The following is a 25,393-nucleotide window of genomic DNA, read 5'->3' on the forward strand; positions in this document are numbered from 1 at the left end:
AAAGAATTAAGTAAGAAGAATGAGCATTGCTGAGTGAGACCAGCTCACCTTGCATGGAACAGAGAAACAAATAATGATGGGAAAACAGCTAGTGATGAATGTATAGTTTGAAACTAACAAATCACAAATATAACTTTATTTTGTAAGTTTTTTATGAAACTAAAATAGCAAAAATTAAGATTAAGAGTCTGTAGAGACTAAGTAATGTTACAGTAATTAATTAAAGTATGGTGAACAGCAAGATTGTCATCAAAATCCTTAACGATTTTCGGGTGCGCTTCATCTATACTTCATATAAAAGAACTGTATCCAAGGAGCATTCAGATACAGTAAGAACGATGGTGTTAATGCTGGTTATTTTCTTTGTTCTTTCAGTGTATCGCTGTCCAATAAATGTTTCTGCTGCATGGTTAAATAAGTCGTTTTTTTTAGAGCAGATTACAAGAGTGTTTTTACACTTTGCTCTCTTTTTGTAATTTGATCTGGATAAGTATGGCCACTTGAAAATTAAAATGTAGAAAATGTCAACTGGGAGAGACTGTGTGCTTGCAGATATGTGTTTGTGAAGTTTGCATGGGTGAGGTTGTTGAAGGGGAACATTAGTGTGCAGGGCGATTTGCCAGGGTAAGGAAAACACAAACGCCAGCACAAGTCCTTGCAATTAGCTGAACACACAGAATCGGAGGCATAATCGAATAGGGCATTAGGCTGACAGACAGGTGTTCATTTATTTACACGCCCAGAAAAGGGCGTGCACTCATGCACGTGCACAGCGTATTATACACACACTGTAAGTGAACAAAGGAGAGCGTTCACACGCACGCAAACATCAATGCACGCAAGACATAACCACACAAGTGTGCACACTTGCAGATAGCACATGCATGATTGTGTGTCTTTGAATACACAAATATACGCTTCCTCATAACTACAAAGAGGAAAAAATACACACATGTTCACACGGCCATTATCCCGCATTTGCTGATCGGTAATTTTCAGCCCGGTGGTACTATTCCCCCGTTGCAGGGTGCAATTACTGGATGTTTACACAGCCAAACAATAGACCAGTGAAACATACTCTCAGTCAAACATTCATTAAATGGGCCAGTAGGTGCTGAGGTGACCTAGACCATTACACTGTATCGCACCACGCTCATTAAGATTGAGCTGTGTATTGTACTGTATCCGAACCAGGAGTCAGCCTTAATCTGATACCCTCATGACACTTTTCCAATTGGATAACGATATTGTTGTACTGTGATATACAATCTAACAACAGACTGTATGTAAAAGATGGAAGTCGATTAGAACAAACGAAGCATGTTAAATCTGTTTTTTTCTAATGGTCAGCAGAGTATGCCTGCTTTGGTTATGAGCAAACAAACAAAAACAAGTCACTGGTCTCAGTCGATATTTAAAGTCTTATTTGGCAAAATCTGGTGTTTTTTTTAAATTATGCTTCTAATTACAGTCAAAGGGGACATAAAGCAGGGTATGTTTACAGTAAGGTCATGTAAACAATTATGAGGTTTACCTTATAACTGGTAAGCTACGATTTGTTATATTGTTATTATTTCCCTATTATTATTGTTATTATTTATATTTATTATTCCACCATCAGATTCACACATTTCACTCATCGCAAATTGTTTCAAAAAGCTAGTATGGTGCCAGTCAACATGGTGATACAAGAGTGACTACATTCATCATTAATAAACAGTATATTATTGTAACATAGTGCTATGTTAAGTGTATCTGTGTGTGTGTGTTTACATAAATAAATGTATGAAAAATGATCACTGATTTTTACTTTTAGCGGGGGTTTTTCATCCAATGGCTGATTTGCAATATCATTCTTCACCATTTGTACTAATTTACCAAGCTCTACAGAAAAATTATCTATTCACTTCCACCTCTTCAAAGGTCAGTGTACTGCTCTGAACATCATCATTAAACCCCATTAAAGCTGATTAAAGTTTCTGTGTGATTAGTTTGAGTACCCCGATTTAAGGTGAGTAAACAGAGCCTTCTTTAGACTGTGTTGTTGTTTTTCTTTTTCTCTGTTTTTTTTACAGCTTGATGAAAGGGTTGATATCAGTGACCAACTGTCAACAGACTGCACTGCAATTATGTCTGATAACACTGAGAACTGCCACTCCAGCTTCTGCCATGATACAACCAAAAGTGAACAAAATTGACCAATCAAATCCCCATCCACAATACTCAGAGATTCAAAGTGTAGGCACAGGATTAAGCTGGTGGACGAACAAGAGTCTGCTGGAAAAATTGCCTCCTGATTTGCAATCATGCTCTTGCCACTGAATAACAAACAGGATGGGTGGACTATTTTTTTTTTTGCCATGATGCTAATGAGGATGCTCGTCCGTGCAGATGTGTGAGTGTGTGTCCATGTCCAACAAATGTACCTTCATACCTTATCGCTAATGAAGGTGTCACAGTGTCAGTTCATATGTCTATGTGTGTTAACCAGCCACAAATTATCCAATATTATTTTGCCATGTAGCTATCACAATAAGGTCAAACAAAATATTAACATTTAAATGTGTGTTGATTTACTTGTGAAACTATCTTTGTCATGTGTGTAAGACATAAAAATGTTGTTTGCACAGTCACATTAATGGGCTGACAGTATGTAAATCATTACATTTTAAGGTGAGGGCATTTCAAAGTCAGTTTAAGGTTACATTCACAGTAGGGTGAGGTCAGTCAGGTACTAGGTATTGTTACAGTTACTCTAAGTCTTCAGGATATGAATGTGATTCAATGCAATGCCCTCTAAAGTCATGATACACAACTGTGCTCTGTGAAAGCGTGTGTGAGAGAGAAAAAGGTGGGTGTGTAAATCCATTCTTCCACTACCAGATTCACATTACACAACCAGACACTTACTGTAGAGGTCAGAGACCTGCCCTGACATTAAACAAGTGAGATGACTTGGCAGATCCACTCAGATGTACACACACGCATGCACACACACATGCACGCACACAAACAAATTCTTCTGTCTGTAATTTCCCCCTGCACTCTCTCTAAGTTACAGAAACACACAAGCATGTGCATCCTTCAAACACACTCTACATTTACTTCAGTACTCAAACATCTTATGTTTCTTTCTCTTATCACTCTGTTTTTGAATACACTCTCTGCTATCATAGGGAGGGTTGGTTGTGATGGGGAAGTTAAACCTGAACTAAAAGCCTAGAGAATGATAAAATATAAATTGGAAATTTGAAGCGCTGCAGTGGCTTCAGACTTCTATCTATATCGGAAGTGTTTGTGCACAATTTTGAGTTACACACAATCATTATAGTCACATGCAAAAACTATGCTGAAAGCTGGGTTGGAAAATGGGAAACAGGCACAGAGCTTTATTGAAACAAATGCAAACTTGTATGGAAATTGATAAGAAAAAAAACAAAAACAAAGCTTGTACAACTTTAACAAGCTTGAAAGTCTTATTTGGTATAACTGCCTTTATTATTCAGTATAGTCTGAACTATTTGTCTGCCAGATTTCTTATTTTCTTTTAAGTAGTCTTCAGGAATAGTTGTTTAGACTTCTTGAAGGACATCGCACGGCTTTGGAGCTTTTGTTCATCCGAAAATATTCAGATATGAGGACTAGCCTTAAAATAAGTGAAAAAGCAGCCAATGTTCAAAGAAAAACTATTGATCAGGACTATTTAAAAAAATCATTTGATGAGAAATATAAAGAAGTGAAATTTTATTTTATTTTAGCTCTTATCCCAGCATTACTGGTTAATTCTTTACTTGTCCTACAGTTCACCCTAAGGTGACTAAATCCTCCTTGGGCACTGTATAAGTTTGGGTGTTTGCATGTTAATATTTCAGTGCTGTTTTGTGTGCAACCCGTTTGTGTTTGTGTGAGAGGGAAAGAGTGTAATCAGCAGAGAAAAACTAATAAACCAGTGATTAGTTTATCCACCTGCTATTCTCATTAGATCTCAATGGAGCAAAAATGCAACACAGAGTGCTATCACTTCAGGATTTGCTAAAAAAAAAAAAAAAGCGGCTTAAAAGCAACAGAGCGAGCGGGCAGATAATGAGGCTGACTGTGGAAATGATAGCATTAGGATAGGAGTAGAAGACATAAATGAAAAAAATATGAGTAAAATGGTTTAAAACATTGATAAAATAAATAATTCAGACAATGACAAACATGATTTCACTATTGTGAACTCTGCATCTAAAACTGATATAACCAATGTCTGAAATGATGATAAAAAGGAAATATGTCTCAAAATTGAGTCTGCATTTAAAGATTTTTGACATTTTCCTAGTATGTTTGTGCACCATAAAGCAACACAACTCCTTAAGACTTCACTTTCTCTCTCTCACACACATACACACAAAAAACGGATTAAGTGAGGCTAAAAGCAGTCATCCACTTCAAATAAAATGGGGATGGAGGCAAGAGAGAAATAAGGAACAGAGCTGAGCAATAGAAACATCACCGAGCTGAAGCTCCAACATATCTGGGGTCAAACAATATGGCAGAGTGGATGCTTTATTCACTCTGGGTCAACTGAACACAAAGTGTGTCGTGTGTTCTATAAACACACAGAAAGGTGCTATAGAGATACAATAAAATAAAAGAGAAAAAACACGAGATTTCACAGCAGCATGCACAAAAACTATAGAAAGTGTGACTCCTTCCATAGAGGAATATAGATGACAGCAGTGATATTTTATTTTCCACCTCTCTCATTCATCTGAGGTATGGGGTTTATTTTCTTCATGATATTCAGTGAGCAACATTTCAATGATGCAGATGACTGAATCCGCTGAAATGGTATAATTTGGTGAGAAAGCTTTTATTTTCTGCAAGTTCACCCGTCCTTGCAAAACGATTGCTGGCATGAAAGCAAAACCCATGATGGGATAGGTGTGAATTAACGACCTAGCTTGACAGCTCTGACAGCTTGTTTGACATAAAACAATGAGGCAAAAACCTGTATTTGAAATTGCCAAAATATTGCCTTCTCGTTGATTTTCTTTTTTTTTTTCCATCTTGTTTTTGGACTGACTGAACACTTGGTCATTATTGGTTACTGTTACAAGTATTAAAGGTACACAGTAAGTGAACCAATAAATAGTCCTCAATAAATAGTCCTTTACCCTACAATGGCATTTATTTCAACAGAATGAACATAGATTGGATTACATTTATTTGTTTCTAATATTGACTGACATATATACAAACATACAATTCTGCAAGGTTCAGGCTTTTTTGACAAATGGCATTTCAAGACTGTAAAATCAGTGACGTGATTCAGGGGGATACAGAAAAGGTACAAAATGTACGCTTGGGAAAAGCAAACACTATCACGCATGAATTCACATGTTACTTATTGATGTAATGAAAACACAAGAATATACTCACACACATCTTCAAGAGGGATAAGATAACACTAACATGTGAAATGACTCATGAAGATGTGCCTTGCAACTTTTTCTTAATTCGCCGTGCTTTCTTTTTATTGCCGTCATTTTACCAAGATTAGCATTGGACTTGAGTCATGATCGAGCATCTGTCTGTCTGATAGCAAAGCCAATGTTTATAATATGAAAGTGCATGCACACACACAGAAGCACAAACATGCGCATATAACTATTGTAAGCGTGGTAAGTAGAGTCTAAGGAATCACTTTTTACCCTGCAGTGGAAAGAAGAAGGAGAAAAGATTGATAGGAACAAGGAGAGGGACAGAGAAGTGATTTGCTACTTTAATAGACACAAAGGACAACAGGAGGGAGAACAACTGTGTGTTTACACTGAAAGAACTGGAGAAAACACTTGGTGCTTTGTTCTGGATGGATGTCTATACCTCCCAGCCCATCAGACCTGCAGAGCTGTGATGGAGTGATGGAGAGAGAGATGATGAGAGTAATGGATGCATGACAGATGAGTTTCTGCATTCAGTCGGAGGCCCTCGGATGAATCTGTGTTATTTTATCATAACTTAGTGGAAAAAAACAGAACTGACTCTGCAGAGCGAAAGCGAGGAAGGCAAGTTTATGATGAGAACAGGAGCATTTCCCTGAATGAAAACAAACAAACAAACAAACAAAGAAACAAAAAAATTATAATGGCATAGCCAAACACCTATTTTTATAGGGCAAATAGAACAGTTTTTCCTCCCAGTAAATAACTATTGTGGGGGTTCTTAACAATGGCTACTATCAGTGATGTGTCATCAACAAATATGTTTTGCTTTATTTGACAAGAGATGATTCATGGAGCATGGATGCTTTTTCAAAAGCATCCAGCTGCACACATTCCGGTGGTTACTGAGCAGCCCCACTGGTACTTTTAAGGGGTTATGGGCATTACATCGGCTCTGAAAAGGTGCTACACTGAGCTTTACAGCACCAAATCTATAAGCTGTAGCTGTCTGCTGCCACATGGGGTTGAATTAAAAACATGTGGGACATGGAAATATAGACTACACTTGAAGCATCAAGCTCTGGCCTGTCGTACAGAAGACAAATTAAAAGGGACGTCTTTGTAGTGGAGTGAAACTAGTGAGAAAAACACCTAAAGCTATCTAGAGCAGCTATTCTGATTTTTGTCACGTGCATTTCTTTGAACTTCTCTTCCTCTTTAGTTCCCTTTCCCAAATTTTCAATCAGTCAAAATCCAATCAAAAGCACATCAATCTGATGTCTCTGTAGCATATGTGTTGGCTGAATTCACATAATCTTTCTATCTGTATAGCTCAGTGTTATGCAAAACAAACACAGATGCAGAATGATTGATTTGCCTTTATTTAAGCACTTTGTTGGTTAAAAAAAAAAAAAGAGTTTTAAATACCACTAATTCACTTTCTCGCTCAGATTCAGATTCAATCAGCTGAAGGAAGAAATCACAATCCTGTCATAGATCCGCCACTGGACATCCAAGCACTAATAGATGCGGAGAAACTGTGTTTAAGGTCATAACTGTAGTGTGTTCTCATAAATTATGGTTAGACTTAAAACCAAAAAAATTCCTTTGTTTTTTTAAATACTCCTTTGTCCGGTTAGTTCTGCTTTATGCTTGGAAAGTGTTTGGCAACATACCAGTGAGTCAGTACCTTTTAATTAGCATGGCAAATAGATATTAGATTAAGTATAATATTGTTAATATTGGTTTCTGTGTGCATATGTGTGGGTGTGAGCGCTTCAGTGGGTGTCTAAGTGCTTTTTATTTCAGTAAGAGCTCTTCCAGTGGGATGTATCATGACAGGACTGGAATCCGCAGGTGCTTTTGGAGCAGGTAAATACAGATATGAATGCATGACTAAATGTGATCAAAAACAAAAAACTATTGCGTTTGAAAGTAATACAGCAACCATAACAAAGATCCATGATCTTCTTTTTTTTCATTTCTCATGTAAATCTTTCTCACAGATTCAGCCACACACTGCATCTTAGTAGCTCACTGGTCATTGCAGAACCCCATTCGTTTGCTTTTCTGAAGCAACTCAGCTAAAAGGTCAAGATGCCTCTCCTGCACGAGAGGCACAACTTGCTGACCTTAACATCAACAGTCCCATGAAGAGTACTGTGGAAAGATACCGATGGCTGCTTGACATTTTTGCCCAGAGTTAATAAAAATAATAATTAAATACAAGAAAAATTAAATCTTATTATTAGTGTCTTAGAAGGAGAGTTAAAAATAATTACATAGTGAAACTGGACTATAGACTGAGCCTAACACACAGCTATCCAGGTGAGATTTTGCCTGCAGCCAAACATTTATAGAAACTTCTTATAAATGATTTAAGCACAAATTAACATAAAAATAAGTGACTCGGCTCTTGTCTGTGAAAAGTATACTGTTTGTTTTTTAAGATTCATAGTAACACGTATTAAGGTAAAGATTAGCACTATAATAAGCTTTTGTAAATTGACATTTAATTTTGTATCAGTGCACTGTTTCTACCAGAGTACCATTAGGCCTGTTGGCTATGATTAGGCTGTGTTCTCCTCAAGTAAAAGCCAGAGAAGAGGTGAAGTGAAGTGAGGCATGGGGAGGAGAGAAGATATACAGTAATTTCGCTGGTGTGACATTTTCCCATAATCCCTCCCAAATGCCACTAGTGTCAGGAGGCAGAGCAGCAGAGAGGTGGTGGAGCGGAGCCATATCCCATCCTAACACATTCCCTACCCTATAGATGAATTTGTACGTTTCTGTTCATGTGCACTCATGTATAAGGTTTGATGAATTTCAGTTAAAAAGTGTTAGTGGCAGTAATTAGCATTAAAAATAAAGCAATTAATGAATCAAAAGTCCATGACAGATTCATTACTGACTGGACATTGCACATACTTATAGTGAGAAAATGTCCTGCAACCACAACCTTACTTTATATTTTGGTTTCCCTCTCCCTGACAGCCAAATATCAGCTGAAGTTTAGCCTTAACCTCTTATGCGTAAGACATTTTTTGCCAATGTCTAAATGCTTAAGTATAGAATTTTGCATTAGTGCCTCTAGGTGTAAGTATGCAATGGGCAACTCATCTACATTAATAGCCTGTCTCGCTTTGGTCATCCTTTTGTCTCCCAGGCCTCAGATACAGGATGAAGCTCATTGTAGCAGGGAAGAAGGCAGATACACGGGGTTGTTATTATCCCAAGGTCACACACACACACACACACACACACACACACACACACACACACACACACACACACACACACACACACACACACACACACACACACAGAGAGGCCACCTCAGAAAAGGGAAAATAACTACAATGGGCAATTTACCCAGAACAGGCAGGGATGACGGCCAGGACAGATGCACACACACACACACACACACACACACACACACACACACACACACACACACACACACACACACACACACACACACACACACACACACACACGTTCACATGTGCATATTGTGAACACAGACACACACACACACAGCTGTGCCTCAGAGCCAAGGTTCTGGCAATGCATCATTACCCTCCCTTGGAGGTGATTCCATATCCCAGCATGCATTTCTCATGTGGAGAGGAAATTACCCCTGGGCCGTGCTGAGAGCCAATAGAGTGTGTCCTCTGTCGGTTTCTCTCTCTTTCTTTCTCTTTGGTTAAGTCCCCTTCTCACCCTGTAACTGTGCTCTCCCACCCTTACCGTCCACCCTCCCTTGCTTTCTCTCCAAGCCACCCAGTTACCACGACATCCTTTCATCTTTCTCTATCTTTCTCTCATTAACACTTTTTCCCCGTCTTCTTTCATTTTCTATGCCTCGAGAAGAATACAGATTAATAAGAAAGCATGCAAATGTATTGATGGCTTCTCTTCTTTCTGTCCTTCCCTTATTTTCAGTCAAGCAGCTTTTCATGGTGACATTAAGCATTCAAATTGACAATCAATTATGTCCCAAAAGTGGTAAACAGACAGAAATACAATCAGCTAACGAATAAAGTCTGAATAACTCTGGTGAAAATAACTAATAGTTACATCCTACAGACAAGCGTTTATTTTTTCATCTAATTTAAAAAGATATGTCATGTAAAATGATCATGACCAATGTCAAATCAAGCACTGTTCTTCTATAAAACCTCAAACTACTGAGCAATGATGTCATCTGCATCTTTTATAATAATCTGAAAGTGAAAAAGCAGAAAAGAGATGTATGGACAGCTCAAAAACATTATGCATCCAGCCACAGCTGTTGCAAACAGAGGCATTAAAGCTGTGTAGGAGAACGCCAAAAGCAAAAGTATAGAGCCTATCAGTGCATTTGTGGTTCTGTTGCATCAGTGCTGAAAACAGCCGTCCAATTTAGCAAACAAGAAAAAAAAGACACAAACCAAATGCTAAAAGCAGTAACAGTTCTTTACCTAATTTACTGAAAAAGGAGAACACTGTATCAGAATCAGAATGTCTGTCACACACACAAACATGCACAGGTATCTCATCTCTATAGTTATACTGTACATAAACCATATGTGGGTACATAGATCCAAACAATACACTTGCATAAACTATGGTTACAAGAAGGGGATACAGGCACTTTATTCCCTTTCTTTTCCTCATAAATAAACATTTGTGCTCAACAAGAGCCATCACTGCATAATTACACCCTCCACTGCAGCTTCTCAACGCATACAGACACCCATAAACTCATACAATGATGTTCCAGCATTGTCATGCGAGGGTAGTTCACTTTCTTTTTGTTTTTTGGAAACTGTTTTGTTTCTCTCTCCGCTTCCTCTAGAGAGGAATGGTCCGCCTCAGGGCGGCGTCTAGGAGTTGGGCGTTTTCCCTCCCACCTGATCTGCATCTCTTCATGGAGCGTGCAGTATATATGTAATTAATGCATGTAATTGGGTCATTGCCAGATTGTCTTCACATCTTTGGTGGTAATCGGGCTCACCTACTACACGTAATTTCTTCCCTTGGTAAGATGTAATCTGTTCTCTCTCTGTTCCAGCTCGACTGGTCTGTGATCTCCAGCCTTCTTCTGTGGAGATTTCCAAATGCTTCTCAGTACCAGTAAATCGTGCCTTCCTAACTGGGCCCTGATGTCCCGTCGTTATGACAAGCATCCTTTACACTCACCGTGTAACACGCTGTAATATGCACATCACATATGAGTCTCTCTCTCTCACACACACAAACAAACATGTAAATGCACATCCTCTGTCCTGTCTTTCGCAGCCTTGGGCAAATACATAAAAGCCTACTACACACTCAGTCTGCATGCACTTACAGACATGCCCACCACTGATCAGTCACCACTGATCTCTGTTTCTGGAAACATTCAATAAGGGTGGCTCATGTTCTGTCTTCATGTGTTCATGTCTTTGGCACTTCTTTTTTCCAGTGTTGTCAAATTCGCTACTCTTGCCCAGTTAGTATTAGGATATTCTAATCAGTCAATCTCCATTTCAGGCCGGCTGTTTTTTAACGCTCCTTCTCCCCATCTTCACCTCATCCACACAGGGGACCTCATCCAATCTCATCATCAACTGTCTCAACTACTCTGCTTCACCATCATCGGAGTCTGGACTATCTCAGGTCTATATCCTACCTTCATTTGGAATTATGCTCTTCTAAATTCAACTTGTATTTTGGATGTTCACATTTTAGGCACTCTCCTTATTGAAATAAAGTGTTGAGTGTGATACTACTGACAATAAATAGTCACAGTCAATCACTTTGGAAACGTTCTGCAACTTAAGTTTATGTTAGAGGCAGTCGCTCCTAAAAAGAGCCACTGAGGTATTTTTTAAAGTTAAGTTACTTTAACTTCAAATAACGTTGGATATGGATTTTTTAAATTATATTTTTGGCATGTTAGTTATTTCAAATTTACAGATTAACACAAATATACACATTTGAATAATCCGTTATTTAAAAAGAAAAATGTCAAAGCCAACTAGAATTTATATCTAAAGTAAGACGTTATTGGACTTTTACTACTAGATTTACTATTTACATTAGATGTGCAACATCAAAAGAGCTTATTGGCTGCCTTGAAATGTAAGCAAAACTACAACACTAAAGGAAAAAAAAAACATGTATCACATGAAATAATTAAAATAGTCTTTAACAAACTTTAACATCAAATATTACTAATGCTGCAGCCATCACTGCTGCGTGAATACGTTTGGAGGAGAAAATGTAAATGAGGCGAGTCTGATTTAAATGACGAGAGTCTGATTTATCTTGAAGTCTTGTGTCTATGTTTCAGGCTCAGTGTGCGATTAGATAAGTCGAGCATTTCCCCACAGCTGAAACAATGGTGTAGTCTTGTTTTTGATCAAAATGGTCCAACTATTTTCTTTCTTCCTTCCTGTCAATCCTCATAACTGCAGCGCAGTGAATTCCCATTGCATAATCTAACTTACCCTTTATGTTGTTTCTCACCCTATTACATGCTTTCCTAAGCCCCAAGTTTGAGAACAAAAACCACTGGCGCCTAACTCCCATCTTCCCCAAGTTAATGTTTCTCTCTCTCTTCCTGTATGCCCAACATCGTTCCCTCCCTCTGTCTTCTTCTCCTTCAATCTCTCAAGGTACAGTATAGCTTATTCCCTAAACAAATGCAGATGCCATGCTTTCTTCACTCACTTAAGAGTCTCCAAATCCCCTTCATTTGTTAAAAATGTTCCCCTTCATTATTGCCTTTCGCTCCTCTTTCTTCTCTTTGTTTATTGGTTATGCAAGTCTGCACTCAACATTTCTCATCATCTCACTCCCTACACTGTTTTTAATATTCATTTTAAGAAAGAAACCCAGTGGGGGTGACAATCGCTTTACACGCAGAACGCTTAGAGGGAAACGCACAAACTTTCTGAGACGCTGCCTTAGACAAAACAATAATGGGAGACACTGTATCTATATTTTGCCCTTGCCTTCTCTGCACTTTTCCTATTATTCTTATATTTATTCTCCCCATGCATGTTGATCACCTAAAGACCAACCTTAACTTTTCCTCATTTCCCTCGTCTTTCTGCATTTCCCTCCTTTTCTCTTTGTGTCTGTTTTCTTCCCTTCCTCCTGTTTCTCCAGCTTTATTTTGCACTGCTCCCTTTAGCTTTCTCATCAGTAATTCCTTCTTCCCTCCTTCCTTCCACCCCTCATCTATCTTGTCTCCTTGTCTTCCTCCCACCTCTCTGTACTGCTATCCATTGACAGATATTGAGTTTTCCCTTCATGTTGCTGTCACCACCTCTTGCTTATCATGCTCACTCTTTTGCAGCTATAATAGCAGTATGTCACTGGCTACCATGTATGCACACACACATTATACAGTGACATACACACATTAATAAATAAGATATGCTAATTGATTATATAAAAAAAAACATAGTCTTTCGTTTCGTGTGTACACACATGTACACACACACACACACACACACACACACACACACATTAAAACATGCACACATAACCTCTGCCCTCACTCGCAGTGTTCTTTGTGTCTAATAGCTGCTAACTCATTTAGCACTTCATGTTAGCTCAACTAGATCCAATTACAGCAAGAGAGAGAGTGGAGTTTGAGTAGGAGGCCATTTAACCTCCTGACAAAGAGAAATCTAACACACTTCAATTCAACAATATTAAGCACAGTAAGATAACTGCATAAAAAATACAGCTAGAAATTAGGCATTTAAAGACACCTTTAACTAGGGATGGGTATCGTTTAGGTTTTATCCGATACCGGTGCCAAATTGGTACTTTTGAAACGGTGCCGGTGCTTAAACGGTGCTCGAACCGGTGCTTAAAGAATGGAGAACACAAACTTTGTCAAAAAACCTCTCATGTTCAGCTGGGTTTTTTTGTAAAAAGATAACAATGTTAGCCTTTTCTGCAGCTATGTGGCATATATGGCATCACTCTTGGCTGGAAGCAGTGCTTAAACAATGGAAAAAACACAAACTTTGTCCAAAAACCTCTCATGTTCAGCTGTTTCCCACTTTTTCTTTGGTCATTTTAGCCTTTTTGGCCAGGGTGAAGGGAGTATCTGCCATCAAACAAGAGGACAGCCGCATGTAGCTATGATGATGTTTGCTAGTTCACCTTACATGCATTAATGTAATAACGTGGTTAGCCTACTCAACGTAAATTACACACGAACAACATGAAGCTACTCATGCAGAGAAGAACGGCTGCTGCTGCATCATCATCCGTCATCATTTCTGCTACACTGGCAGGGCTAGGGGCCAGGACTCTCCTCTTCGGGTTTTTGGGGGATGTTGCTCCGGGTCCGATAACTGGCAACCCACCCGACGTGCTCGGTGTGAGGTCTCGCAGCAAGCTATCAAATACGGCGCATTTCTCGGCTTTTAAAAAAAACGCTATGCGTCGCCAGCTGTTTAATCGGATTCTTGGTGTTACCTCCTTTGACAGTATCACAGTATCAGCTTAAAGCACTTGTTGCAGGCTGCTGAGTTTGCATATTTTGCTGTGAAGTACAGCCATACTTTTGACCGCTTCGCCTTGGACATTTTTAATCTGTAGCTCTGCTCTAACAGAACGTACGTACCTGGCCCCGCCTACTATCCTCGGAAACGTAAAACGATTGGCTAGAAGTGTATCACAGCTCAGGAAAAAAAAAGCACCGAAATAAAGCACCGAAATGTGCGCTGCTTTTCGGTCTGGTTACTACCGTTTATGTCAGAACCGGTGCCATAATGGCACCGGACACCGGTACCCATCCCTACCTTTAACTGTGCATAAAGTTAAAAATAGTAATGATGTAACATAATAGTAATAAATCACTATGCAATCTGCAGGCAGCATTCACCACAAAGGCTCAGATTTGTGAAAAAGATCTTTAGTGTTGAATTCAACCAGTGTACAAAATGCTTGCAATTCTACCATTTCTTGTTACTTTGCTGGAGGAAAAAAAGTGCAAATGGGGGAAAAATGAGATTTCTGTCTGGATCTGTGCACAGAAATCCATGAAGCCTGAGGCAATAATGGAAGCAAAATGATCTTGACTGTGCATACAAGCAAGTGTGGCAATAACACTAGAGGGCCAACAATAAACACTTTCATTGCAAGTGCATAAAGAGAACAATGTGCGTATGCCTGAGTGTGTTTGTATGTGAAATGTAAGCGCTAAACCTACTCCTACATTGGCTTGGTTTTCGTATTATGAGTATTACAAAACAATCAACTTTTAAAAAGTCCTCTGCTACATATCCACTTACACCCCCTCTCCCTCCATGCACGCACACACACACACACACACACGCGCACGCACGCACGCACGCACACACACACACACACACACACACACACACACACACACACACACACACACTTATGTATAGAAATACATTTCAGCGTACAACTTAATATATTAAAACCAGTTATACAACGGATTAGCTAATTTAGCCTTTTAGGTATGCAATGCCTCTTTTCATCATCAAGTACTAGATTTAGGATGTGAAAATGCAATCGCTCACATTTTCTTATCTTACTGACCTATATTCACTTCTGGCTCTCCAGTATCTCTTTGAACCTTCTGGAAACATATTTCTGTCTACTCTTACAACTATTTTGTTATGTTATGTTGTTGCTGTGTGAAGATTATGCCTTAATAAAACATATACCTCGCTCAGAATTGATACTACTTTGCTAAAGAAGAAGTGTTTATGAACAACAAAGTCCAGAGTGCAAAGAAAAAGACAATAATCGTTCCTTTTGTGAAGTAAACAGATACGATATTCTAGTGTAAGTCAGAAGTGCTGTGTTTATTTTATAATAACAAAACTCACCAGATATGAGCTTTCACTTGATTGGGTACATTGGCTGTTGTGAAATATGAAGACTGTCTTGAGTCAGTCAGTCTAACTATATCATCAAAAGTAGACACATCCTACAGTAAGACTGCAGGATTTTGTGACGGACTTTACCTTCATCAGACTGTGCACATGCTAATCATTTCCCCCCTCTTTTTTTACTTTCATTGTCACTGTTCTTAATAATCTCCCACTCTCTCTGTTCACTGTGTTCTTTCTCCCTTTCAGTGACTGACAGCTGCTGCTGAGACTTGATCCACCCGCCTCAGTCCCTCTTGCTCTGTAATTAAAGGAATTATACATCAAGAGTCCTGTGAAATATGTATAAAAAAAAGACGGGGAATGAGCTTTGCTTAATTGCAAAGACAAGAGGATGGAAGTGATCACAGCCCAGTAGGATGCTCACAGCATGACACTATGGGAGGTGAAAAAAAAAGTCTCAAGCAACTGGTGTGTGACTGGAGTAAAACAGTGTCTTATTAGATCGTTTTTCCTCGTACATATGAGGTAGCTGCACTGGACAAAAAAACAGAAGTTTAATTTGGCAAAAACTTTTTGTATATTTATGAGAGATTTTCCTGTCAAATTAAAGAATAATTGCTGTTTACCTTCATTTTTCAAAGTCTAGAGTGTGGACAAACCAGATATGCAAAATCTTTCTTCAGTGTTTTGGTATCTGAAGTGCCTTCAAATTTTTACACTGGTACCTGAGACAACACACTTACTTCAACGTGCCTGTTCTTAACTTTGAGACATTTTCAGCGTAAATGCATTTTCGGGCATAAAGACCTGTTTTTAGAGAGCTTTAGAAAAAAACCTGATGGTCATGGCTGAGTTGAGTGTGTGACTGTTACTAAAGGTTTTTCTTAACCACAAGACCATGAAATCTACCTGTTTGTGCAGAAAAGCTTTGACTGTGAGTTTATAAGAACACTGCAATTTTAAGCTTTTTAAAGCAACTCAAAAGCACCGTTGTGATTTCACTGAAAGTAATAATTTGAAACCTTCGGAAACATGATTGGAGTTATGAATATATGATGAGCGTTGGCAATTCAAACTGAGGTCAGTCATAAGATGTCCCTTGATTGGAGCTTGTAATCAGATGACAGATCACAAAGTTTGAATAATGGCATGATCAGTGGCTGACTATATTAATCTGTGTCTAGAGCTAGGTGTTATTAACATTTTTGTAAAGTTAGGACAAAGTCTTGAGCAGTCAGTATAACATCCTCTGAAGTGACTCATGTGATGTGTACGTGTGTCTAGGCATTGTATTTTTTATTATGTTGAACATACAAGATGTGATCCAATAAACCCCTAAAAAAATACATGTATACACAGATACTCATGCACACAACACACACTCTACAACTCTCTTTTCATCCTACCTTGGATCTTTTTGAATAGAGTCAATAGAAGGTGAACGCTGCAGGCTGCCTTCGGGCGGCAGAGCTGGTCCTGACTTGCTGTAGGGTGATTCCACCACTGAAGGGCAGTACTGCAGGGTACGGTAGGGGTCAGCCACATAGGGATCTGAACCATATACATCTCCGCTACCGCCACTCGAGGTGTAGCCTGGCCCCACTGTGGCATAGTTGTTGGTCCCGCCGCGGTTGTAGTTTCCTGTTCCTGTGCCGTGACTTCCAGTGCGCTGCAAAGGGGCGGAGTCGACACCAGGGGAGGAGGGTGCTATGGCAGGAAAGTAGGGACAGAGGACATAACTTAGGTCACGGACCTGATCATGGATACGCATGGTCAGGTCTACAGAGGAGAGCGAATGAGGGAAGAGGAGGAGAGAAGGGCAAGGACACGAGCACAGGAGAGGAAGGACAGAAAAGCAAACACAGCGATGAACAGTCATTTGGAAAAAACTCCATATAGGTAAAAAAAAAACATTGGCCTTATTCCCATGATTAAAAGAGAGAGATTATAATCTAGTAAGATAAAATTAAACACATGAAATACTATATCATAAATCTATTGACAATTTAACACAATTCTTGATAGCTGTACAGCAGAAATCACTGTAAATGCCTGTTTTTGTCAAAGCCCGTTCAATCCTACAGTGCCAACAGCACATTAAAAATTGGTTGTGGAGTAGTTCTGCCCCCATGTTTAAGACAGTGGCAAGGAAAAAAATACTTTTGACAATGAGAGACTACAATCATTGTTAGAGTTGTCACTGCAATGACACACTACTCCATCAGTCTGCAATAAAATATGTAAACTTTGCTCTAGTTCATGCGAGGGAAGGGATGAGTCCACACATTTTGAGAGATCATGGTGAGGTCACCCTGGTGATCAAAAAGGACTAAAAACATACATAAAATGTATAAATAAAACAACAACAAGGCATCTCTCTTTGGAGTGACTTTGAAATTGAATTGGGATTTGCTGGAGGGTGTAAGCAGCCTTCAGAGGCACAGTAGCTGTCTTCCCTCCGTGATGCACTGAAACAGTGGAGTGGTGATATATCAAGGTGTTAATGTGAGTCTGGGGGGCTCGTTTCTTTGGCTGTAAAAACACTGAGACAGACCGTGGAGGGGGGGGAATCCATCTTATCCATCATTAGGACAAAGGTATATGCAGACTGAAAACAGCACGTGAAAAACACCATAAACATCTTCTTCAAGGAGTAAGCAATAAATCACAGAGCCTTGTAATCGATATGCGGCCGTATGATTGGCTTAGGCTTTAACATAGGCCAATGAACCTCCAATCACAAACAGAATTAGCCTTTAAAACCTGCCTGGATGAGGCAGACTAAAACTCCCCATATAAGCAAATAGAATCCTATGCATTTCATATAAACAGATGACAAGGAGCGTTTACCAGTCAGAGCACAAATTAACAAAAGACTGGAGGTTGTGTGGAAGTGAGAGTGTGCTGAGGCTGAGTGTCTTATCGTTACGTGACCAACAAACCTGCTCTTTAGCACTGTCTCGAGTGCTGGCATTTACCTGACCTTCACAACCCTCTTATCACTCTCTTTTTCACCTCCATCTCTCTCTCGCACACTCACACAAACACACACCCATGCATCTGATCTGCCCAACCTATTTTGTACACAAGGCTGACGAAACCAGTCCTTTAACGATCCTATTCCATATTCTTGAACTGAACTTCTTCAAACAATTCTGGAGAACTCTATGAGCGGCACAAGAAACCTTAGGGATGACGTAATCACTTTAGCATATTTTTTATCTCCTGGGTGACACAGACATGCATGAGCAGTTAAGTACAGACAAGTTTGTGTTTGGATGCCTGCACTCTTTAAAATGAATGTGCATGTAAGGAGCACTCCCGTGATCATCATCATTTAAAAATGAGAGAAAACAGAAGAAGGACTTTGGTTTGACTTTCCAGCTTTTTTTGTTTTTTGACTTAATATCGTTTCAGCTGCTCAGCTTGGATTTGTCAACTTCTGGTTACCACTCGTACTTTTTTTTTTGTATTTAGGCCACATAGCATGCATTATGGAGAATGGACAGCACCACCTTAACGAGTGCACACTGACTAAATCCTTTGCCCACCCCAGCAGCAATTTTGTCAGTTACTGGCAATCCAACTAGGGAAGACAGGGCGATAGGATCACAATCCTAGTGCGCACTGATGCCCCAAATTTGACAATCCAAAGAATTAGGCAGGAAAACAGTGGATGAGTCCAGGGGAAAGAAAAGGCTGCAGCTGAGAAAGCCACGTTTTAGAGAACAAAGTCAGTCAATACAGGAAAAAGAAAAGAAATGCGAGGCAATGGAGGGAGCACATACAACAGAGGGTATAGGAGGGTAATGAAGCAGCATTATTCCCATCAGAAGCAAATCCCAGACTTTTCTGTAGTCTTAAAATTGTGTCTGCGGTGTGTCTGTCTTTCTGTCTCATTAGTGTCCGGGTTTTAGACTAACACCACCAGTGTCAGTGTGCACTCACCGAGAGACTTGACAACCAGACAGGACAAACCTCAGAGCAAAAGAGGGGGTGGAAGAACAGTGAAAAGAAGGGAAAAATGTCATGTCAAATTATTTTTATAGCCTGTGCTGTGACCACTAAAAAGGAGTGTCCTTGGTTATAAGCTAAAAAAGTAAAGGAAAAAGGAACAAAATCAAGAATGATAAAGAGAGATGGTTGGGAACAAAGAACAGAAAGAATCCTCCCAAAATGTGCTGCCAAATCACTGTTTTAGCCGCTCCTTTTGTTTTCATACTCTGTTACAGTACTTTGTATTCTGCTTCCCCGTGCCTCTTTATGCAATTCATTTTCCTACTCACACAATCTTTCCTTCTACACTCTGCGGTCTCTTCTTAAACTACTCTAAGTAAATGGTATGCTACTGAATTTATGATTTGCTCAGTTAATGGTGTGGTCTGAGTGATGGATTGACCTCTGGGGCCAATACTGCCTGCCAAATCAGGATGTGGGTGCCTGATTTATGCATGTGTATTTTGTATTTGTACACCTGTGTTTCTTCTCGTGTTCCTTACTTTTGAGAGTAAATTGGGACTTTAGGCTGTTGAAGTAATTGCATTTTTGACCAAAAAATTAAGTCATTCGGGACCTGAAAGCGAGAATAAGATCTGTTGAGGTTAGATTTAAGCATATAATTGAGTGTTAACGTTTATATATGGAATAAACACACAGTGTGAAAGGGTGTGTCTATCATGAGTTTGCTGAAGACCAGCAGAACACAACTTACAGGGTGTTTCATGAAATATTAAACAAATCACGAAACATGTGGTGTTGTGTATACCAGATACACACACACGTGCACTTTCCACTAACACGTCTCACACCTAACACTCTGGCAGCGTGAAATTGTGTTTGAGAGGAAATAAAAAGGCGGGTGTGTCTTTGTATTCCCTTGCATCTGCAAAGAGTAAACAAATTGCGGCTGTGCTCCTGCTGGCAGATTAGCGACGGAAAGGGAAATTCTATTAGTCATTTGACACAGTGATACCTCTGCAATTAGCCAGTCGGCTGAGGGGCCGCCTCGCTTGATTTTATTTTCTTGGGCTGCTGCAACTAGGAAAACCTGTCTGAATGCACAAGAGATGGAGGAAAGGGGAAGGGGGAGAGGGAAAAACTAGGGGATAAAACCAGCACTTTAAGCTTTCCATATCCATCTAAACTTCTTATTCTTTCATCTCTGCTTCAGTGTCTTTCAACTGTACTCTGGTCACTATCGTGTTTCCTGCATCAATTCCTTGCCCTTTTCTCTTTCTTTGCTTTTTTCCGAATTCTCCAGCTCTATCACTCTCTGCCTTTACCTCCATCCCTCTTTTAGCTCGTGGATTTCTTCTGAAACCTCCCTTTTGATTTACCAACCTCTCCCTTTTACCGTAGCTTACTCCTTCTCTCATTCCATTTTTGTCAGTCGTCCTCTCCTCATCATCGTTTCATTTGATGCTTTGTGTTCCTCTTCTTCCCTAACAAGCGTCTGTCTTTCTCTTTCCTTCCCTCCCTTCACTGTCGTTCTAGTAGACTATGTGATCAGAGCTGAGGACATGTCCTTTCTCTCGACACGCTTCACTGCTCAGTACGATTACACAAAGCCCCATCAGTACAGTCTCTATCTCTCTCACATACACACACTCACACAGACATCGCCGTCATCACACATACATGGATTACTAAATGTGCCAGTGATTGACTTAGACTGAACATGCATGCCTGTAACGCATCTTTTTCTAATGCTTTAAGGTCATTTACCAACATGCGCACGCAACCTTGGCTTCAGCAGCCATGGAAGAAGCACATTTCCGAAGATAAATACACACACACTCACACGGACACAAACACGCACCCTGCTTGGATGTGAAGGAGAGTAAGGATTAGTTTCTCCCTCTGTTTATCCCTAGGAGAGCCTCCTGGCCAACACACAGCTCTTGATGTTCCTGAGCTCCTAAACACTGGAAGACCGACACCCCCCTACCCCTACACACACACACTCACAAGTGCTCTCCCTTGCACTTTCAGTATCAAGTATACAGCTTTTTATAGTGTTGAAGCTGTAGGATACTTGTTTCCATGACTAAAGGTGCCATGTCTTTCAGGAATCATGCTGGCTGGACACAGCAGGACTCCAGGATGTTGCTAATTGTTCATGCTGTGGATGTACAACGGCTAAAATGATAAAATAAGAGAATATTTTGTTTGTATTTATAGGTGATATACACCACTATACATGACACCCTTATAATCATAGTTGCAGAGGTTTGTAATTTCTTGTAACTGCCATAAGAACTCAAATCTGCTCTGATGATAAACGAGTAGATAGCTACTATAAAATAGCATAAGGCCACGGGCTGGTTTTGTTCTTGTTTCCTGAATCTTTTGAGTCATGAGTAATTTTTCAGTCACCTTTCCTTCATGCTTTGGCATCAGCAACTGCTGTGCTTTTAACCTGTCCTATGGGCCTATTCTAACATCACACATGTTTGTTAAAGATTGCAAATTATTTTGATAATGAGAAAAATCTGACTTTAGACCTCTGTGTGTCTACAATAACTCATGTTCATGGACAAAAATTATAAAGGAAAAACTGTTGACTAATTGATTTGATGACCACCATAGCTGAGGGTACTAGGATGAGGTGGAAGTGACAAAGTTAAAGATGGTAAGGTTTTCAATGGGAGTGACCAAGAGGGACAGGATTAGAAATGAGTCCACCCTTTGACAAAGGTTGTTAAAGGTGGAACTACCAGGCAGGAGGAAAAGAGGAAGACATGGAGGAAGTGAAGGCAAACGGAGAGTTGAGAGAGGGTTGGCGTGACAGAAGCGGTTGTAGGAATAGGGTGACATGGAGGGAATCTACAGGTACCTTGGTGTTCATCTGAACAATAGACTGGACTGGACTCATAACTCAGACGCCCTCTACAGGAAAGGGCAGAGCAGGCTGTACCTGCTGCGGAGACTCAGGTCGTTTGGAGTGGAGGGCCCACTCCTGAAGACCTTCTATGACTCTGTTGTGGCTTCTGCTATCTTTTATGGCGTGGTCTGCTGGGGCGGCAGCATCTCTGCTGGGGACAGGAAGAGACTGAACAGGGTGATCCGAAGGGCCAGCTCTGTTCTAGGATGCCCTCTGGACCCAGTGGAGGTGGTGAGTGACAGGAGAACGGCGGCTAAGCTGTCATCCCTGATGGACTACATCTCCCACCCCATGCAGCAGACTGTGACAGCACTGAGCAGCTCCTTCAGTGGGAGACTGCGGCACCCACGGTGTGGGCCGGAGAGATTTCGCAGGTCTTTCCTCCCCACTGCTGTCAGACTCCATAATAAAGACTTTAACTGATCAAGCACACACATCCATACATATGCAATAATACTAAGTGCAATAATCCTTTCTGTCATCGTTGTATTTTTACTCAGTTGTATATAGTATTTGTATTTGTATTCTATTTTTATCTTATTGTATATTTATTTTATTTTATTCTACTGTATATAGTATTTTATTTTATTCTATTCTGTACAGTTGTGTACTGTATTTATTCTTATTGTATTCTAATTTTTGCCTCATAACTTTTGCACTGTCCACTTCCTGCTGTGACAAAACAAATTTCCCACGTGTGGGACTAATAAAGGTTATCTTATCTTATCTTATCTTATCTAACGTGAGCAGTCAAAAGCAGACAAGGCTAAAAGCCAGATAACGAAAAGATAACCCAGACACACTGAACTTGCTCAGTAAAAAGACGAACCAATAAATGTTTGTGACTTCATGCATAAAGAAATGGACTGAGCAAACTTGTATTAAAATTAAACTAGAAAATAGCTGGACTTCCAGTTTAACTGATCATGACTTACTTATTTGAATTTGACCAATATAAATAAGGTAGTAAGAGGGGCAGCTAAAAGAAGATGTACTAGATCATTGTCATAGACACTGCGATGATTATTTGTCACCTTTGTTAGGATATTTAACAAGAACGTGTTATGGTAGGGAAATACATCAAAGTGCAATGATTACCACTTAAAAACAATAAACAATGGATCAATAAAACATAAAAAAGCATCAAACACATGTGATTTCATGAAGACAAATCAGTTTATCAGTTTGACAGGCATTGCTGCACATAATATTTATATGATAATCCTGAAAAAATAAATCCATTTTCACTTTTCTTTTTCTCACCTCCTTTTTTAAGTCCGTTTTTGTTTTCTTGGTTAATTAAACTGAGATTAGACATTGTCTTTCAAAAGAGAGCTGGCTGCAGTATGACAGTCTGGGCATTTAACCAGAACAAATGTTTTCGCAATGGAGTAAACATCACATTATAAGTAAGTGCAAATTCACACATCTTTCTTTACTGGTGTTGAAAAGGCAGTAGGTCCATTAACAATCCAAGAGGATCACGGGCCAAGCTGAAATTGATCTTGGCCAAACAGACCTAATCTAACCTGGCGACAGAGAAATCCTCCTGGAGTGACACAATAAAGTGACTGGGGAGAAGCCAGAAAGTTTAACAATACCGCAGCACTTTAATTTTATGCTACAAGGATTTATCAGGCAATAACTATTGTACTGCACATTAGTAGGGGATGCCGTGACCAGATTTTTGATTCAAGCCTAGGGACTGTGCATCTTCAATACAGCATCTATTCTGATACTTATTTGAGATCTAAATACTGTTGAAGCATTAAGCAGATGATGTAAATGATATAAACAATCCACTGTTACAGTTGCAGGAACTACAAAGAAACGTATTCTAGTTAAGGCTGTACAGAGGTGATGCTTCTTTTCCCTCATAAAAAACATTTGGGAGAGTCGGGACTGCAGGGACCACACGAAGCCAAACATAAGCAAGTTTTATTTTGTCCTGTCATCAACTTGTGGAAAAACTGTTAATTAGTGACAGCTGATATTGACCTTCCACCAGCAAAATGTGTTATTATCTGTTTTGATTTTATATACTGTTTTGTTTGTTTGTTTGTTTGTTTGTTAAGTGGGATTAGAGCTCTGGGTAGCTCCCCAACTGGGTCTAGACTGGGTCTAGAGAGTATTTTAAATTCAGGGAATTTAAAATAGAAAGTAGCTCGTCCACAGAAGGACTGGTAGCTCCCCTTACGATAAGGGTTCAGATCGCGCGAACAGGTGTGAAATGTGTGTGTTTAGTTAGTTTGTTTGTTTGCTTGTTTTAATCAATTTTAAATCATGCTTTTTATTTGTTTTTGTTTCTAATGTCTCTGTAAAGCACTTCGAATCACCTTGTTGTTGAATTGTGCTATACAAATAAATTTGCCTTGCCTTGCCTTGCCTTATTTTTAAAAAAGTGAAAGTGATGATCATGCCTCTTGGATGTTCTGCACAGTTTGTTCAGACACTTTGATTCTCACTCTTAGATGCATGCTTGCAGGGTAGACCCTGGCTATCATTAAAAACAGCAGTGCTGCAATGCTAGCAGACTAAGGTGAATATGGAAGAGTTTAGTAACAAGCTTTACAAGCTTTGATCAGCTCTGATGACTTGTTTTAAATCGAAAGTGTTCTTAGTGTTTGTTTGGTTTTTGACTTTTTTGCTAATTAGATTTTATTAATAACGGCCATCATGTTTGAGTATAAGGATGTTCATAAGTGCACTTCGGACAGCCTAGTTTGCAAGCTGATGAATTACTTTGTCCTCGTATCATCAGATCTATGGCTGTACATCATGGACACTCAGGTGAAGAGAGCTGTCAAATGATCACCACCTGGCAGTGAGTTGGATCAGATGGCATGGGAAGACGCAGGACAAGCCTGGCATAACCAAACATATATTGCAAGTGCGTTGGGATTGCATGGCAGAGGCCTGTGTCTGGGAGATTTTCCAGGTATGCTTCCTATCCAAAGACTCCAAGAAGGCAAAGTACTTTGACAGTCAGAACCGTCTCTCTGGCTTGCTATGTAACACAAAAGGAATATATTATGCCCTCCCTTAACAAATTAACGTGAGTCTTCCACATTCCCTGAATATGTATTTCAAAATTTAGCTCAAAATACCCCTTATAATTCTCCCTGTTGTAACTTTATAGTGTTTGTTCTAACTCAAGAAAGATATACAACAAAGCATTGTTAGTTGAATTGACAAAAACCTAAAACCTCAATCACACCTAA

General features: G+C 39.6%; 1 protein-coding gene across 1 annotated transcript in view; it reads right to left on the minus strand.

Moving 5' to 3' along the window:
* The window catches only part of ctnnd2a (catenin (cadherin-associated protein), delta 2a), a 273,917-nt gene that overhangs the window by 89,650 nt on the left and 158,874 nt on the right, over positions 1-25,393 (minus strand). The window contains exon 12 of the mRNA XM_080865626.1: positions 16,696-17,068. Within this exon, the coding sequence (XP_080721752.1) occupies positions 16,696-17,068 (373 nt within the window). The remainder of the gene's footprint in view (positions 1-16,695; positions 17,069-25,393) is intronic.

The sequence above is a fragment of the Rhamphochromis sp. 'chilingali' genome (assembly GCF_963969265.1).
Source record: "Rhamphochromis sp. 'chilingali' genome assembly, chromosome: 18".
Taxonomy (NCBI): domain Eukaryota; kingdom Metazoa; phylum Chordata; class Actinopteri; order Cichliformes; family Cichlidae; genus Rhamphochromis; species Rhamphochromis sp. 'chilingali'.